General features: G+C 35.6%; 3 protein-coding genes across 4 annotated transcripts; 1 reads left to right on the forward strand and 2 right to left on the reverse strand.

The window, feature by feature from the left end:
- Positions 1-3,103: 3,103 nt before the first annotated feature.
- LOC106181029 (S-phase kinase-associated protein 1) lies at positions 3,104-6,548 on the reverse strand. The gene is made up of 5 exons (XM_013565270.2): positions 6,415-6,548; positions 5,030-5,126; positions 4,402-4,616; positions 3,784-3,924; positions 3,104-3,600 (listed from the first exon to the last, which is right to left on the reverse strand). Exons 2-5 carry the CDS (start codon positions 5,124-5,126, stop codon positions 3,565-3,567), a joined length of 489 nt encoding a protein of 162 aa, XP_013420724.1. The 5' UTR covers positions 6,415-6,548; the 3' UTR covers positions 3,104-3,564.
- An 81-nt stretch (positions 6,549-6,629) lies between these two features.
- LOC106181027 (FGFR1 oncogene partner 2 homolog) lies at positions 6,630-11,063 on the forward strand. The gene is made up of 4 exons (XM_013565268.2): positions 6,630-6,780; positions 8,591-8,750; positions 8,907-9,167; positions 9,390-11,063. The coding sequence occupies exons 2-4, from the start codon at positions 8,601-8,603 to the stop codon at positions 9,636-9,638; spliced, it is 660 nt and encodes a 219-aa protein (XP_013420722.2). The 5' UTR covers positions 6,630-6,780; positions 8,591-8,600; the 3' UTR covers positions 9,639-11,063.
- A 2,326-nt stretch (positions 11,064-13,389) lies between these two features.
- LOC106181030 (transmembrane 7 superfamily member 3) lies at positions 13,390-18,881 on the reverse strand. Of its 2 annotated transcripts, XM_013565272.2 has the most exons (10): positions 18,707-18,881; positions 17,712-18,014; positions 17,085-17,371; positions 16,630-16,813; positions 16,333-16,419; positions 15,918-15,998; positions 15,281-15,433; positions 14,982-15,079; positions 14,549-14,711; positions 13,390-14,369 (listed from the first exon to the last, which is right to left on the reverse strand). In XM_013565272.2, exons 1-10 carry the CDS (start codon positions 18,780-18,782, stop codon positions 14,110-14,112), a joined length of 1,692 nt encoding a protein of 563 aa, XP_013420726.2. In that variant the 5' UTR covers positions 18,783-18,881; the 3' UTR covers positions 13,390-14,109. The 2 variants fall into 2 exon arrangements, with proteins under 2 accessions (XP_013420726.2, XP_086856994.1); XM_087000868.1 differs by lacking the exon at positions 15,281-15,433.
- Positions 18,882-18,936: the final 55 nt, after the last annotated feature.

Genomic DNA, 18,936 nt, shown 5'->3' on the forward strand with positions numbered 1-18,936 from the left:
TACAACATGCTGGAAAAGGTTATGACGAGGTTTACTGGTAAGGTACAGTTATACTAAGACCCCACAAAGTGCGGCAACACGTAGGATTGACCGTTTCATAAATTCTCTCTTTCTTTTTTATACAGGCTCAATCTGAAAAAATAATTATCAAGGGCCAGCAGGGATTTCCCCAGTATTTGTGATACAGGGAGTCCAAAATGTTAATTTGCAATTTAGGCGCTAATGGGAGGGGGAGGGGTAAAATTAATAATAAATAAATTGAATTATTATTAATATAGTAACCTTATTGTTTTTAGTTTTTATAATGATTATATTAACATTTATTTTTGTGATTTTAACCTTTTCAATATGGATAGGAATAATCCAATCCTAGGAGGTGTTTCTAATTTTACTCAAATGGCCTATGAGAAGAAGAACATGTAAATTACACTTGCTTGAGAGACAGTGTGTTGCCTTGACAACGAGCCTGGTAAAGCTACTTGGGTGCCAGTCTGTCACAGCTAAGTCTTGTTCCTCCTGCCCTGATCGATGAGTATGGCTGCTTGGCTTAAAGCACCTACCCGGCTTCAACCAGCACAACATCTGGAGCAGGTGGGGTTGTGACTTTACCAGGTCGGCGGGACTGCAGGCGACTTAGCCGCAAGTTTTGGCGCTCGTCAATCCCACTACCCCGAAGATTCAAGGAAAGTTGTGCTGTTTGACAGGTACGATGAAGAAACTCGTAGCCCTAAGGAACACAAGCGTATGAGACGAGGAAGCGCCAAAGAACTCTGGATTACTTCAAACACCAGCCTTCCTTGCTGCGAAACCATTCTTCACAATACGAAGAACAAGAGTCTGCACAACAACATCCTCTGTACATATCGCCTTCCACACAACATACAGCTCATGAATAAGATGGACTGTGCAGTAACCCATGTTGAGACAGATGTCACCCTCTCCAGTTATATGTTAAAGGCAATGGCGGATGGCGCCGAGACAATACGCATCCTTAGTGACGACACAGATGTCTTTGTCCTCGATCTTGGTCTATTGGACATCCAAGATGAAGATAGATGCTATGATTCAAATGGAAAAGTAAAGATGTGATGTCCTTGACATAAATGCTACTGTAGAGCAGTTAGGGCCAAGGAAATGCAGCCAGTTACAAGGTGTCCACGCACTGTCAGGCTGTGATACAGTATCGTACCCCTTTGGAAAAGGAAAGCAGTCGGCTCTGAAGCTGCTAGAGATAGATATACAAGGACTGGATCAAGTACTCGGAGAGCCTGGTGTAACCCACGCTGAGCTTAAGATGGCAGCCGATGCTTTCCTTTTACCCCTATATGGACAGGCGGAATGTACAACATTAAATGAGGCCTGTGGTTGCTTCTTTCGCTGTCGAAAGAAACCTCCGCTTCTTAGGAAACTGTCACCGACTGATGAAAACTTGCAGTTGCGTGTGCTTCGAGCTCATCTACAGATGTCACTGTGGAAGGCTGCAGACAAACGTGACCCACCTGAAGAAACTCGAGACATTTCAAACTTTGGTTGGACCATTGATGGATCAACCATCGTCCCAACCATTTCATCGGCAGCAGTGGCTCCTCAAGTGCTGCTCGATGTGGTCAGCTGCAGCTGTGCTGTAGTAGGCGCCAAGGCTTGCAGTGGTGCACGATACAGTTGCAATAAATCAGGTCTCTCATGCACAGACTACTGGTGCCAGGGAGGAATTTCATGTTGTGGGCATTTTACTACTCCATTAGACATTGGCAATGAAGAACAGTTAGATGAAGAATATGACGAAGTCTAAAATAAGCTTATGCCCAAGTCTTGTCAAGAAGTTGATGTAGTATTAAGAAAATCGATTTGATTAATTGCCACGTAATGACTGAGATATCCGCATTGAATATTTTCTTTAATCATAGTATTGACGGACATATTGCTTTTCGTTGTTGTTTTATTTATCCAAAGAATCTGTTTATTTGTGCATCCTGTCTTTACTGCAGGTATAAATTTTTCTTTGTGTATATTTGTATTTGATTTATTAAATGTCTCTTTCAGTTAAAGGACTTGTGGATTTACAGCTCTTTTTGTTCTTTCCATTACGTTTTGGAGGCCATTTTTGTTTTTTTTATTCAAATGACTTGCTGAGATGTAATGAGTGATTGCAATTTATAAGAATGTTTACATAAATATCCAATGATGAACCATGGTGCAAAGAATATACATATTGATTTGAACGTAATGCTCTTGCTATTCATATAACAAATTGACGGCCATCTTGTTCTGTGAAAACTGATCAATGTCCTAAACGTATCAACTGGCAAAGAAACCCAAGTTAAGTTGTATTTTCTCAGTTTTCAAGCTCAGGTGATAAAATTTCTTTTTAAAAGTTTGCAAGATATGACATAGCAATCTTCGACTGTGGGGCTCGTTGGAGTGCAAATGAAATTCCGGGAGCTGACACCGTCAGCCACCGTTTGTAAAACGTCAAAAAAGGCCTTTTTCTCAGAGTTTGGGACCATGGCTAACAAAATATCATGATGAAAATAAATAAAATAGTTTTACAAGACTAAATATGCAGAAAAATGGACATTTTTTGCATCTTTTTTTACATTCTGCCTTATGTTTTGACGGCCATTTTGATTTTTTTGCTAAAAAGTTAGCGCTTTAGTGTATCCACCAGTCCTGCTGTGCTCTTCTAATAGGATTAACGTTCAAAGAAGCCCTTAATTAAGTATACCTGGCGACTTCTGGTAGTTTTTCTTTTTTTCCTCATAAATTGACGGCCATATTGAAAAATGCTCAATGTCTCGGAAGTAGCAACCAAGCTAATTTTGCTTCTCTCGGCCTGAAGGAAGCATTTCAGCAAAAAAAGTTTACAGGAAAAAAAATTGCAGGGTTAGCGTTCTGGCTACTCGACTATCATCTCAGTGGTTTGTTACTTGGGTTTTTCTCGGAATTAACGATTCATTTTAGTCAGTGGGGTTTCATTTTAAGTTTACTGTCAGTGTGCATGATGGGGGTCCACTGCAGAAAAAAGCTGATAATTTTATACTGAATCTGGACTTAAAACATCTTTTTTTCACCATTATAAATCCATATGTGATCGCTTAAAAACTGACTTATTTATCAATTTATTAAATGAAACAAATCTGACGACAAAAAACAAAATTCTGATCATATAAGCAAGCTGCATGAAATATATACAGGTGTATGTAAGATGGAATACTACTTGTGCTGAAAGTCTGTTTAAAATCAGGAAAACTTGGATTAGAGTGGCTAAGTTCTGATTCTATTGGGTATCAACAGATTCAGTTTTGCAGGCTGGTTGACATTGAAGAATCCAATGAATCAGAAGAATATAAGGTACAGCCAGCAAAATATACACCACAGTGTTGTCAATGCTGTAATTATGTCAGTAAAATGACTGCTGTACCACAATAAAATACACCACAACAGGAGCATATACATATATGTCTATATATCAACTTTCCACATATTAAAAGTGACTTGAGAGAGGTCTTCAAGGTGGCATTTTGACACGATGTTTAAAGTCTTGTTGTTGCACATGTGACTCCTTCACTTCTCTTCACACCATTCATTCTCTTTCCGTACCTTAAAAAAGAAAAAAAATTATTGTTACATTTCGATTCAATGGATTAATCCTAATGATGATGCACTTCACAATTACCACTGCAGTGAATTCATGCTACAAAAATATCTGCCTCTTGAACAAAACCATCTCCATAAAAGGACTTAAACACCTTTAGCTGATTGGTATTCACATCTTTTACTGACCTGCTCTTCCTCTGCAGGTGTAAAATCATTTTTGATATTGAAGGTCTTCCTGATTTCTTCTGGTGTCTTGCCTTTGATCATATTAGCCACTGTTTTGCAGGTCACGTCTAGTAAACCCTTGATATCTAGATAGTTGGCTGCCTAAAAAAGTAAACATAAATATTCTAAGAAACAATACAATTTCAGTTAATGGGATCTTTGCACCGATTCACAAAATGTTTTACTGGGAGCTCTGCCAGGTGTGTTACATGGAGTTCATGTCTTAACTAGAAATGAGAAATACAAGACGGACACATCACTTATCAGAGCAGAAATGAAATCTTACTGGCTAGTATTTGTTCACATTCCATTTTAAAATCAAGAGCAATCTGTAGTTCTATAAAGCAATACCACCATTGCCAAAGAGTGTCATTAAAGGTAACACAACTGTGAACAACAAGATTTTGGGTTTAACCATATATGGAAGTTACAAAGTGGATTAAGTTCAACATCTTACAAAAAATTATGAATATACCAATGTAATGTCTTAAACAAATTGGCCAATTTTGGCAGATCAACAAAGCAAAATATCAAAATTTCTTTTCATTGATAATGATTATCCTTATAAAACAAACTTACTAGTATTAATTCAAACAATGTCCCCTGGTCTACTTTTAAAAATTCCACATCCCAAGAGCTTATATCATCTGTTCTTTTCTCTCTGTTTTCATCATCCTCAGGGGGAGGTGGGTCATCCTTGTGGTAGGTGCACCACTGGATTACTTTCTTTAATATGGCAGCATTTACATTAGGAAGAGGAACAGCTTCTTCTTCATCTTCATCCATTCCCAAATCTGGCAATAAAACAGAGCAGCAATTCATATACTTTTAGTTATCAAATACAATTACCTGAGAAATTAGGCACATGCTAACATAAAAGAATTTGCTTACTTTGGCTAAAAAATGAACATAACTGATTGCCTATAAGTTTATGTATTTGTAAAAGTTTATATATTGCCTTAAGACATTTAAAAAATGTTCAAATTCACCTGTTACAGCCTTGAAACAGCTTAAGTGTGTAGCACATTGTTCATATTAAAATGACTAAGTGAGTAGCACATTGTTCATATAAAGGAACCCCATGCCAATTATCAGGAATTTGAACTGTTTACAAAAAGGTATAAGAGCTCAGTCGAGATCATGTGCAAAATCCAAGTACTGATCTCATCTCCACAACAAAACATTTCACATTTTATACAACACCTACCTTCCAACATGGTCTTGATTGTCACAGACTGTTTGGCAATTTCCACATCTACTTCAAATATTTCCCCATCTGAGCTCTGTAGCTTTATATTAGGCATCTAGAATACAAGAGACAGCAAACTACATACTACACAGCGCAACCTGCACAAAGACAACAAACTATATTTGACAGCACAACCTGCACAAAGACCTTATACCAAAAGATTCAGTTGTACTAATTAATAATAATAATAATAATAATTTGCAGTTATTATATAATATAATAACTGCAAATTATTATTATTCAAGTAAAATGATTTGCACATATATGCCCTTTAACATTAAAAATTATGGGGGTCAGGAAATTAAAGGGATAATAACTTTTTTCGGCCAAAAAATGAATTTTCCTGGAGTAAACAACAATTTTCCCATACTTACCAATGGTTAATGAATCCATTTTTACATTCAAAGTTAGTCCCCGGTTTTTTTCTAAAAAGTTTGGTTTTTTGTTAAAATCTCTTAAGAGGGTTTAACAGAGTATAACCACCAATGGAGGTCACGTGGTCTAAAGACAAGCTCAGATATCAGAATAATAGCTATAACTGCTGTTTTTGTGGCAAAACAGAATAGTTATTCACAATGTTTTTATTGTGAAATATAGATCTCATATGAAGAGTTATTATCCCTTTAAAATTACACCACATTATTAGTAACCCTCACTGTTACTACCCTACATCCTATCTCTCCACTGGTAAAAATGCAACACATTGAACATATTTCTTCATTTCAAAATCTGCCTGTAAATATCCAGACCCAAAGGGGGCAATTTATTCAAATAGTCATTCAAAAACCTATGAGGGGGAGTAATGGTGCTGGATAGTAACAATGCTTGGCAGTATCAATGCGGATAATATCATAATTTTGCAAAGAGGAGTAACGATGTTGGGGAGTAGCATTGCAAGGTTGTTTACAAAGAGATGGCCCCCAAGACCATTACTCCACTCCCACAGTGATGGGTTTCCCATGAAGTTGAAAAATAAACCCAAACTGAAAACTGAAAAGCGTACCCGTGAAAAAAGAATTTACAGTAAACAATCTAGCTTTCCAGTGCCCTGTCAATCATGGTAGCCCACTAAAATAAAACAGGCAGTCGGACTCCAACGTTTTCACGCTCTTATTAATGGTGAAAATCAGTATAAATAAAATATACTCTATTTGATATCTGTATCGGTACATTTGACTGTTTGGGAATGACAGCAACAGTACCCTGCCCGCCATTTTGTAGAGAACTCCGAGATTCCATAATCATTGTCAACATTGTAATAGAAAGAATGCTGAAGGATTCTTAATACAAAAACAACATATACATCATGGTGTATAATAGGGTTTATATAGTTCAAATCTTACCGTGTATATTCTTTACTTTCACTCGTCTAAATCCTCCAAAATCGGTACACACAACCTACAAATGAACAACAGCTTCTCAACACAAGTGACGTCAGCTTTGGGTTGCAATCTGGAATCTGTCGCAGGACCTGCATGGCGTAAATTTGAAATTAAAGATCAGTCTGAAGAATATTGTTATTAGTTTAAAATTATCATTTAAATTTGATATTTAATTTTAATTGCTATTTAAGTACGAAATATCTAAGATCTTAGATATTTCAACGTTGTTTTTTTCCGGACAAATTCTCTGTTATAGACAAACGAATCCGACCTCTTTTGCGTTTGAAGAACAGGAAGAAAATTGACTGAAAGAAAATTTGCCACCAAGTAAGTTTTAAAAAAATATGCTCCCAAATTCATAAATGTAAAGCGTGGAACAAGTTTTAAGTTATGATAGGTAAATGGAGTCAACTCCATGCATTATCGTACTAAACGATATGTTTTTGCAACATCATTGTAACTTAGGTGGCACTTGTCGAAAATTTGAAAAAAAGTAATCAAACAAATGTCGAAGCTAATAACATTAAAAATAACATTAAAATTAACAATACTATACGTATATTAACTCTAAGACGAAATGATTACTGTCTCTTCTACATCTTGAGCAACTGGTGCATTAGGGCCTGCAACTGTTCAAAATTCTATATACCAAAATCATGCATATATGCTATTACCTGGCATGAAAATTCACATATAAGCACTTCTGTTTACTGCTCATCTACCAGTTATGCTTGTGAAATTGTACAACACAAATGGGGGGGGGGGGGGGGGGGGGGGTCATGGCTGCCATGAAAGAAATTCTGAATTTGACAAGAAAGTTAGTGATTGTTTCCTTCCAGAAGTATTCTCATGAAAAATCATGTTGGCAAAGCAACATCCATTGTTTATGATTCTGCACAGTAGGTTGCCTTTTGGGAGATAAAGGGTAAATTGTTGTGTCATTATTTGACAGACCAGATGAACCCGTGGTAAGAGTGTCCACAGAGTGGGAGGTCATGGGTTTGATTGCAGTGACCAGTCCATGGGATTTAGAAGTCCTTAATAAAAAAATTGTAACACATTGATTAGCCACTTTGCACGTGGCATAAAAGGGAAGCAGTTTACCTATACTGAACAGGCCTGGCAACATAAATAATTCAGATTCGAACCTACCTCACACATTGAAATATCTGAGAGATGAGATAAAGATATGAGAGCCCTGCAGCATAATGAAAGCTCTATCTGGCTGTCATTTTACAGTTATGTTGCACTTTATCTTTCATGCGTTAGCACAAATAGTACTTATCAGAGATTGGTAACGCATGAATTTTTATGCTAGCATCCTAGTGTGTTGTGTAGTGTCAATGCTTTGCATAGATGCACAGCAGCAGCATAACTTTTTTCACTAGTAAGGTCACTTTTTAAAATTTCATCTGTAATTTCATTTATAATAGCAGATGTGTTCCAATCTACTTGTACACATAAATACCTAAAGGATCATTTGTCCACTTGATAAGTTGTTATTGACCATCTTATTGGCAGAATTACAAGTCCCCGTTTTCCTGTAAACCTATCGAAAAGCTTTCAAATTGAGAACATGTTTGTAATGTAACAAATTAGCTAGAGACTACAAAACTAAGTAAAGTGAAGTTTGGCAAAAGGGAGAAGAATATTCACAAATTCTGTTTTATGTAGCATTATACACCAACAATTCACCTACTATTCGTTTGCAGAACCAAAAAATTAAGCATCTAATCATTCTTTTCATCCAGAATTGACACAAACAATGCATTTCTTAATGATTTTGAAAGGAAAGTGCATTTGTGTATTTTGGTGAAAAATTAGAAGCACATTTTTTTAGAGTTTTTTAACTGCTTTATTTCCTGCCAGCCTTATTTTTACAATACAACTAGAAGATTTGCCTCCATTTCTAAAATTTTTTTGCTTCAGTGTCTTTCAAAAACATCCACCTTAAACAAGTTTTGGCAGTCACATAATTATATTTTATACTGTTTTTATTGGCATACATATTGTTTCTTGTATCATATAAAGCTGCTTATACTAGTATTTTATTTATTCATAAGATAAAAAAAAATGTCACTGACATGTCTATAAATTGCTTCAAGCTTGAGTAGGCTGTCAACCCGTTTGTCTACAGTTCCAGGTGAATGCACATCAAAGGGAACATGTGCAGTATAGAGAAGATTCTGACAGATGCAAGGCTTCTTGTGAACAGGCTTCGAGAGCATGACACAGCAGCAGATTCACTGATAGCTCAGGCCCAGGCATTAAACAAAAGGGTGGATGGGATGAAACAGGTCAGTTAAACCACAGAAATTTGGGGATTTCCCACCAATTCTGAAATTTTAAGCAATTTCTGAAATAAAATGATTTAACTATCTTGCCACTTTTTCCTGATTAATCTGATCAGTGCGTTTCATGATACAAGTAATTGTGTATTTGTCATTTTTCAGTACCAAGAGGACATGAATGATCTTAATGAAGTTGCACGACATAGGCCTAGGTCAACATTGATTCTAGGCCTAGCCCAAGAAAATCGACAAATAAGAGAATTACAGCAAGAGAACAGGGAACTGCGCATATCTTTAGATGAGTATCAGACAGCCCTGGAGCTAATAATGAGCAAGTATAGAGAACAAGTGCTTAAGCTAGTCATGGCTAGGAAAGTGGATAACAATGTGGACAGAGCAGTGAACAGTGCACAAAATGGAAAGGTTTGTGAAATAACATACTACTAGTGTGTTCATGAATCTTAAAGTATAGATGAAGGATAATGAATGCAATTATTGGTTTGAATACTTTTTGTGCATTATCTGTGTTGACTACTGCAACAAGAAATAAGTGGAATAATTATAAGTATTGTTAATCCGATTTATTGAAATCTAACAATTAAGAGGTGGCTCTGTTTTTACATTAAATTTCTTATTCCTTTTCAGCAATTACAGGAGAAAATAGATAAAATCTGTGAAATGGCTGCAGTGATGCAGGAATCTATAAAAGTAGATGACCTGGCCATTCCCAAGGAAGAGGAATTGGTCAAAAGACTAAAAATTGAAAATGAAGGACTGCGTGAGATGCTTAGGATAAGGAACAGTTTGAACCCTCCTCAATTATGTGATCATGAATGTCAGACCAATCTAGACGACTCCATGGAACTGTCAAATTCGCAGGAGGGCATGTCATAGTGCATATAGCAGTACTGATAACACACCACACTCTGCATACTATTCCTGACCTTTGTTGAAAGTAGTAATGAAACCTCAGCTCAAAGCAAATGGACAGAGGTGAAGAAATGGTGTCTTGGTTGAAAATAGTTTATATTTAATCAAGTCTTCATGTGGACGTTTGAGTGTGGATTTGTTTTATTGATTTAACGGCTGTGTTTAAAGGTAATATTTATTATAAAGTAAACAACAACACTTTGTTTTCTGAGGCTTTATTCAAGATGAGAGCGTCTTATTGGCAGCTGTAGCACAAACAACAGAAATGATATTCTAGAAATTATCTGATTAAGATCAGTAGTCAACTATGATACAAGGTTAATTCTCTCAGCAAACATCTGGGTCTGGTTCACATAATTTCCTGCATCATTTTTTGTGTGTATAAAACCATCGAAGGGAGGCATGCTGCCAACTGATCACAAAGTAATGAGTGTATATTGTGCACTTTTAATTTCTCGATGAAAAGGCTAAAGATCAACAATGTAGGCTGTATGTTGATTATTGAATGCCCCATGCTTAATATTTCCATCAGCAGTTTGAGAATTGAAGTTTGTCATCATGTTCTTATAATACTTCACATTAAGGCTGAGACATTTAAAATCATTTGCAGAGTTAAGTAGAAGTGAATTTCTGAAAAAAAATTTGGAGTATTGTTATCAAGAACTTTGACATTCAGAGATATTATCAAGCAAGTTATCCTGTAGTCATTAGCAGAGCTGTGAAAAGACTACAATACACTGTCCACTGTCACAGTGATCCGGATGGTGTCAACTTGGTTACAAGTGCAGCAGGACATGCTTGCAGGAGGGCAATCCATCACATCTGGGGCTATATTCCAAACTCTCAATGTCATTGACTGCTGCTAAAATTTAGCCTCTACTTCTATGAATTTAGTAAACAGCTTTTATGTCTCTGTTGCAGTCATTGTTAATTTAATTCAACCATGTTTAGAGTTTAACTTGAGAGTATCACTTAGTGCACCTGTTAATATTTAATGGCAAAGGGGTGAAAAGCTTTTTGACCCCATATTTATAAGTATTATTATGTTATATATTATTGTGGCATTCCATGAATGAAGTGAGTCATTGATTTAGTGTGTGTGTGTGATAAGATTATTTTGGAGAGCTGGTGTCCTTAGCTTCTTGATTTGTTTAACTATAACATACAAGATGGATACAATGTACCCTAAGGGGACCATGGCGAATTATCAGACTAGTGGAAATGTTTCTAATTATTGAATAATACAAAAATTTCTTAGTAGCATTTTAAACATATCATTTAAAGCATCTTGTCCATCATATAGAGGTATATTCTGAGCAGTACATTTCCGATTCGGTGGCTGTTATGAAACGAGCAATCCTCATATTAAATTGGTTTTTTCAACGCTGACATTTGCTCTGGTCCCATTTGAAGTATTAAGGTCGATCTCCAGACTTTTTATGTACAGACACAGATGTGTCTGTACATATTGCCATCACCTGCGTCTGTCGTCGCCGTCGCCGTTCATGTCGCCGTTCATGTCGCCGTCGATGTCGCCGTCGCCGTCGCCGTCGCCGTGCACTTTCAGCGTTAACACCATAAGTGGAAGACAGTTTTACTTTTTGGCTTTATATTTACAGAGCTGATGAATATTCATAAAACGCAGGTCAAGTTCGAAAATCGGCATGATCGGGCCACCATTTTAGTAGTTATGCTGTTTTTTCACTTTTCAGCATATATGCAACACTGTTAACACATTTCAAAGAAAACTGATAAGCCTGTTGTCATGAAACTCACAGGAGTAATCAATCTTACTAAAACGCAGGTCAAGTTCTAAAATCGGCATGATCGGGCCACCATTTTAGTAGTTATGCTGTTTTTTCACTTTTCAGCATATATGCAACACTGTTAACACATTTCAAAGAAAACTGATAGGCCTGTTGTCATGAAACTCACAGGAGTAATCAATCTTACTAAAACGCAGGTCAAGTTCGAAAATCAGCATAATCGGGCCATTATTTTATAAGTTATGCTGTTTTTTCACATTTCTTCTTGATTCAATTCTTAGGCATGTTAACAGTCTCATTATTTAATTAATAAGATACGTTAAAGTGTTTGCTTGACATTTCCTGCATCTTTACAACATTGTTAGTTGATTATGTAAAAATGATGGTAAACTTGTTATCATGTATTGTGTAATAAAGTGTCAAAAATGGAAATAAACTCATATTATTGCAGTTTGTAAGATTCAATCATTCATTATGTTCAGAAACTCAGAATGGAGGAAATTGGACATTTGACACTGTTCTATTGATATTTTTCACATCTCATCAACTTTCTTAGTTGAACATATAAAAATGGCAGTAAACTGTTAATTTTGTTTTATGTTAAAAAAGTGTTAAAAATGGAAATAAACGCATTTCATAACAGTATTGTCTTGTTTCACATTTCCTCAGATTCAATTCTTAGGCATGTTAACAGTCTCATCATTTAACTAATAAGATACGTAAAAGTCTTTGTTTAACATTTCCTGCATCTTTACAACATTGTTAGTTGATTATGTAAAAATGATGGTAAGCTTGTTATCATGTATTGTATAATAGAGTTTCAAAAATGGAAATAAACTCTTATCATTGCAGTTTGTCAGATTCATTCATTCATTCACTATGTTCAGAAACTCAGAATGGAGGAAATTGGACATTTAACACTGTTCTATTGATATTTTTCCCATCTCATCAATTTTCTTAGTTGATCATATAAAAATGGCAGTAAAGTGTTAATTTTGTTATATGTTAAAAAATTGTTAAAAATGGAAAAAAATGCATTTCAGGACAGTACTGTCTTGTCTACATTTTGGCATTTTCAAGTTGTGACTTTGAAGTTCCATGGGCCTGAAGACCTTTGCTAGTCACATTTTCTGAATATCCATGATACTAATATTTTATTATTAAATATTGATGGTTATTATCCTGTTAAACATTATGTAATATTGCATCAAAATTTGAAGAAACCCCTATTTTGGACACTGCTCCCTTAATGACCATTTAAAGAAAACTATGTCACTTACTGTTCTCAAACTTACAGGAAAGAAACATGGGACTAAAATACAGTTTCATTAGGCAGTGCAGTCTATTTGGTAAATTTTTCTGGTAGTTAATCAGTTTTTTGTGAAAATTTAATTTTTCACATATTGGCAATTTCAAGGTGTGACTTAGAACCACCTTGGGCTTGAAGACCCATGCTAGTCACATTTTCTGAAAATCCACGATACGTATATTTTATTATTAAAAACTGATGTTCTTTATGCTGTTAAGCATTATGAAATATTGCATCAAAATAGAAGAAAACACAATATTGGGTATTGCTGCCATGATGACCATCATGGGAAAACCATATTACTTATGATTGTCAAACTTTTAAAAAAGAAACACAGGACTAAAATGCAGCTCGAGTTGGAAAAGCAGTCTAATTGACTTTTTTTTTTGGAAGTTTTACATTTTCAAAGTGTGAACTTGAACTCCCATGGGCCTGAAGCCTTATGCTTGTTACACATTTTACTTACATTGGTATTACCTGTTGAGCATAATTAAAATTTGATGTTGAATTTTCAGTTTAACATAATGTACTTTTACATCAGAATTGACAGTAGCCTATTTTGTTATTTCCTGCTTTTTGTCTGTACATTTGACAGCTTTGCTGCCTTGTTTTTAATACAAATACAACATCTTAAAACCAATTTGTTTGCATTTTTTTATTTAAATGTTGAAATTGTTAAATGTCTGGGCAGTCTCATGTGGAAGTGGTATATCGTTCAAAGTTGCGACTCTGCTGTCCTGGGAATAGCAGCCTTGTGACCATCGTTTATTAACACATTCTACACAAGCTGATCATTTCAAATAAGCTGTCAGTGAGGATAATTTTCACCACAATGAATAAAAGTACAGTATTTAGCCAAGCAATTATTTTCCCACTCATTTATATATGGAAAGTTTCTTGTTTTTGACAAAACTGCCCTATCTAGAAAGCACTGAGAAATGAAAATATCAATCTGGATACCTAAACATGAATATCTCTTCAAACAATGAATTATGCAACAGCATCGCAAATATGCACTTAACATAACATGCATTCCCCCGCCCCCGGCCCCCCCCCCCCAAAAAAAAAAAAGCCTAGGAAGACATGGTACAATAATACTTCAACAATATATCACAGTTAAGAATTTTATCTGAAAGTCGCTATGCTATCTCCTGAGCATCTCATGTTAATTAAAATGATTTTGTCCTTATCAACATTTTGGAAATGGCATAAAACATCTTTTATCATACACATTTTATAAATTTTGCAATGTAATAGCCCAGAAAAACATGTTTTTTAAGATCAATGGTAAATATGTTCTATCATGAACAAGTGAAAATATATATACAGCGTGGCTAAATAAAATCTTGCTTTTGTTAAATTAAGTTATTTCATTGAGGTGTGGTGCCCTGGCATATGACGGAGAGTTCAAGCCACCATATTGAATGTTGACAGCATCCTCAAGCAGAGGGGAGCGTTCTGTCTGTGTATTTAAATGCTGTTGCCTCCTAGCCTCCTCTCGCTTTTGTTTGTGCATCTTATATGGACAAGGTGGGAAATCTGGCTGATGTCTCTCTGTGTACAACTGAATGCATAGACCAACTATTGCTAGTATACCCCACACAGCACACAGAATTATATCTGCAACAGAAATGTAATAGAATACAGTTACAGAACTTAATATAATGTAATGGATTTTCATTCATTTACATCCAATGAAGTCAAATAATTCATTTGAAAAAAGGTCTGACTCAAAGTTTTATAATATTTTGCTTTTTTTCACCTTACTTCAAAAATTTTGATAACTTTTTCTAACTGACCAGAATACTGGAAAGGAGTAGTAGGAATTGCCTTGATGAAGTCATGGACCACTGCACTCTTAACAGAGTTCACCACAATATAGGCCAGACTGCCATGTGCTGCCATACTGACCCCAGCAACAAAACCATAGGAACCAACAACTGCACAAGATATGATGTTCAGCTGAAAACAAATTGTAATACATCACTCAAAATCAATTCTTATAAAGTATGTCCTTTCCTTTATTTTACTAGCACATAGTCTGATCAGCACGTTACTGAATGTAAAGGATTTCTCTTTTGTTACTAATGAAGCGGCAAAAAATGAGTAAATATGTTTTTAAAAATTAAGTAGGGAATGTTTCTGTATGCCCTGTTCCCTTGAATCTGATTTTTTTTCCAAAAGAAGACATTTCAAACTGAATACAGTAAACCATAAATAAATGTTGCTTACAGTTTTTGTCCAGTAGAGGAAGATAACTGGTAAAATAAGAACAGCACATGCAAAGGTCATGCCATAGTTGAGATTACTTCTCCACCATGGAATATTACCTGGAAAAGAAATTTCAAAGTAAAAGTTCACCTCAATGTCAGCACATTTAATTTGCAGTAGCAGAACTATTTTTTATGTCTCATTAATCTTATTTTCTGCTCTTATTATTTATCTATTGTGGACTAACATAAAGGCAATATTCAACAAAGCTACTACAATTCTGAGGATATTACATGCATAGTAACTAAAACCCTCCTTACCAAATGGCGTGAAGAACAGTGTGCTTGCTACTAAATATCCAAAGAGCAATGCCACCAAAAGAACCGAGAACACAGCTAGTCCACAGTACCACCAGAATGTCAGCCATAACACTGCACCCAGCAGTGCAAACAGGGCAGTCGCTATGGCTAGATCTGTGGGGGGGAAATTACCATGTTTTACTTATATTCTTATTGTTGATCATTAAACAGGTTTCTTAAGTTAAAATATCTATGCTATCCTATCCTAAGTCAGAGGTTAAATAAGAGGTAGAAGTGATGAATAGGTCCACTCCTGTTTCACTTGAGCTCTCTCCCACTCAGAATGGGGGTTGGGAGGGGGGTAGGCATCATTCATGAATTGGCAGTTAATCAGAATTATATGATATATTGTTGTACACATTACAATTCTACATATCAGCATTTGTCCTTTCAATAGTTATCTGGTACCCAGTTTATAAATGGACTATTGGTACGCAAGATGACGTAAAAATCTAGTTTCATTCATTTTCTTTAAGTCAACTCTAGTCTGTGCTTTTTCACATTTCAAATACTCATACTTCCAAACTCTTTTCAGCTTATACTAATTCTTACAGATCATTCCCTATACTGAATGTCTAGACTGAGGCAAAATACCTACCCATTCCACTAATATCTGTGGCGATGCTAAAGACAATGAAAAATATCAAAGTAAAGGTCAATCCTCCAAATATGAACAGTTCTGCAAAAACAACCACAAAAAATCATTATTCATGTTTTAATGTAAAAGGGTAAATATAGCTGTTTTATATTTTACACAATGGGAGTAAAATATATAAGTTGTTGAAAAATCAGATAGTTATATCATTACGAGCAATAGATAACACACACTGCTTTTGCAGACATGACTAATCTCTTATACTTCGGGCCATTTGTTTAATTCTAAAACTTCTGATTGAAAAATAAAGATTTTTAACACTGATTCTCTTTCAATTTTGTTTGAAATATATATCACCCTTTTATAAATAATAATGAACAAACTGTAACCATCAGTAACAATATCAAGTCTTACGTACCTGTTTTAAAGTGTCTGTGTCCCAAAAAGCAAATAAAAATTCCAACAACAGCAGAAAATGATGCAGCAATCCAAGTCCAGGCAGTGTCTTACAGATACAAAAAATGTGACTTATAAACATCAAAGGCATTTTTTAACTTAAAAGTGGTAAAATACTTAACAAAGTATATACCAAATTGCATGACGTCCAATGGAGGAACATGAATATATTTGCAAAATCATGAATTTATGCTCTGCATATAATAATAAAAAGAGGACTTGATAAGATTATCTTTGTGAATAGTTATGAAAACTTTACCTATATTATTGCATCCATTCTCATTGCTTTCAAAGTTGCAGGCATACGAAGCCATGGGGACATATACAGCCTGATGAATGGTTGTATTGACCAGCTGGGTGACCAGTACAGTCCACACCACCCCCTGACCTGGGTAGGTCACCATACTCAGGTTGGCTTTGTCACTGGACGACAGGGAGATTAACTGGAACACAGACAAGTTTGGCACTGTGGGAGTTTATCCTGCACTGTCAGCTTCACAGGTTAGGCATTTAAATTTCAAAATAATATTTCCATTCTTTCATTGTGTTAATGACATACTTCGGACATGTAAATGCTCTGAAAGTTGGATGTGCTGATCTTAGAGACAAGTGAGAGACAAGTGCATGTAGAAATAAATCCCTGACATAACTTACAATTGTCACAAGATTTTTCTTTCTCCCTCTACCTGGGCAGTAATCAAAATTTACTTGTACCTTTCTTCCATTCTTCAACACATCACCAACAGTCAGCATCTTCTTGATGGCTAGAGTAAAGGCAAGTTCACTCAAATCTCTTTCTGTGATGTATAGCTCATACAACTCATAAGTCAAATTATTTTTGATACTTTCACAAACAGGAGGTCCCAGCTTAGGGTCTCTATTGTATGCTACATTTGCATGGGGATACTGCAGCACAGTTAAATCAGTAGTGACCTTGGCCAGATTAAGGTTTGGGTCCATTTGAAGGTTAAATTCCTGATTGCAGCCTCCTGGCACTGGATCTGAAAACACATGAAAAAAAAAACTATAATTTTGGGCAAAACACTGTCAAAATTTTTGAAGTCCTTTGCGCCAGCAATATTCATCATTTTATAATCTGACTAGCAACTCAATTATTACAAATTCCAAACTGAGATAAATCACTGTGCAAAACAGTTGAAAGCAAAGACATCTATTCATATAGTACTTTCAATAATAATTTTTTGTAGTAAACTAGAACTACCGCACATTCTGTGCTCTTCCGATGATTTATGGATATTGGAAAACACTAAAAAGATGAAAAAATACCATAACAAATACTTTAATGTGAAAAAATTCAAAACAATTTCCAAAGATTCTGACCTGTACTAGAGTAAGTGACTGCTATGACCACCAGGTGTATATCAGCATCATTCCATGATGTAACATACCAGGTGGCATTATCCTGTAGTTTGTGTAGAGAGGTCAGGACCCCCACATGGCTTCCATTGACTGAGGTGCTGTATGTGGGTTCTGCTGTGGTGGAGACAGTTATATTCCTGAACTGAGTGTGAGCTTGGAATACAACATGTGCTACATTCTGATGTATGCTGGTCAGATAGAACTGCAGAGTCACATTAGGCTTGATGTTTAATTCTTTTTCTTTATTAGAAATGAGTGATACTCCTTAAATAAGAAGGATTTATAAGATAAATGCAGAGTTCATCAATAGTGAAATACAAAGCAAATATTTCCTTGTCATTCATACCTCCTGCTAGTAACTAGAACAAATTCTACTGCATTTTGAGTGTTAACAATAATAATTTAAACAAACTAAAGACTTGGTACATATAACCTAATGGCACACTGCGATATGTACTGTCGCATTCTTAAACTAAGTATAGATATTTATTGTTGACGTGTTATTTGGTCAGCATCATTTCTGTCCTGATGCAAATTTCTTTCTGCTGCTCCCACCAGGTTGGATAATTTCCATCAGTGGTGAGCCAAATAGTTTGCATGTGCTTAAACAACTGCTGCATATAAATATAGGAAAGAAGAAAGAGATTTTAGGAGTCTTAGTTATTGGGAAGAGAGTAGTTTATTCGGCCTAGTTTATTGAGAACTTAGAAAAATATGCAGAGAGAGGGGTAGCACGAAAATTCATGCGTTAGTACTCCTATTGACGATTCTGATATGTGCTGGCTGTGCTACAGTACATATCAGAATCGTCAATAGGAGTGCGGGAGGGAAAAAATCAAACTTACAGCTGAAAAGTGACAACATTTTGCCATTAATTTAAATTCCTGTCGTATTCCGAAAAACAAATAACAGTGGCTTTGTTAAACAAGTTTGACCCAAAATCTACAACCTCTTACCTAGTTGTCCCTGTGCCAGAGAGTACGGAGATATGCAAACGCACACGAAGCTTAGTAAAACTACAATATAGGACATAGCTTATGCGTTCAACAACGTAATAAATGGTACCAACGTCTTCATAACCAAAGGTGTACTCAGCTTAAGGTCAAGGTCGATCAGTCTAAACAGATGACAGGTGGCACTAGTAACAGCTTTGTTTTTGTGTATTTTTCTTGTCCGTTTATTTCTC

Source organism: Lingula anatina, chromosome 1, assembly GCF_051362555.1.
Source record: "Lingula anatina isolate TDL-2025a chromosome 1, LinAna3.0, whole genome shotgun sequence".
In the NCBI taxonomy this organism is placed as follows: domain Eukaryota; kingdom Metazoa; phylum Brachiopoda; class Lingulata; order Lingulida; family Lingulidae; genus Lingula; species Lingula anatina.

Excerpts from the sequence above, each read along its gene's own strand:
- LOC106181030 (XM_013565272.2), bottom strand. The coding sequence starts at position 18,782 with ATGTCCTATATTGTAGTTTTACTAAGCTTCGTGTGCGTTTGCATATCT. Across the intron at positions 15,999-16,332 it reads ACACAGACACTTTAAAACAG|AACTGTTCATATTTGGAGGA; the intron begins GTACGTAAGACT and ends TTGTTTTTGCAG. Across the intron at positions 14,370-14,548 it reads TACTCCTTTCCAGTATTCTG|ATATAATTCTGTGTGCTGTG; the intron begins GTCAGTTAGAAA and ends TTTCTGTTGCAG.
- LOC106181029 (XM_013565270.2), bottom strand. The coding sequence starts at position 5,126 with ATGCCTAATATAAAGCTACAGAGCTCAGATGGGGAAATATTTGAAGTA. Across the intron at positions 4,617-5,029 it reads AATCAAGACCATGTTGGAAG|ATTTGGGAATGGATGAAGAT; the intron begins GTAGGTGTTGTA and ends TTTTATTGCCAG. Across the intron at positions 3,925-4,401 it reads CATTGTTTGAATTAATACTA|GCAGCCAACTATCTAGATAT; the intron begins GTAAGTTTGTTT and ends TTACTTTTTTAG.
- LOC106181027 (XM_013565268.2), top strand. The coding sequence starts at position 8,601 with ATGCACATCAAAGGGAACATGTGCAGTATAGAGAAGATTCTGACAGAT. Across the intron at positions 8,751-8,906 it reads GGGTGGATGGGATGAAACAG|TACCAAGAGGACATGAATGA; the intron begins GTCAGTTAAACC and ends GTCATTTTTCAG. Across the intron at positions 9,168-9,389 it reads ACAGTGCACAAAATGGAAAG|CAATTACAGGAGAAAATAGA; the intron begins GTTTGTGAAATA and ends ATTCCTTTTCAG.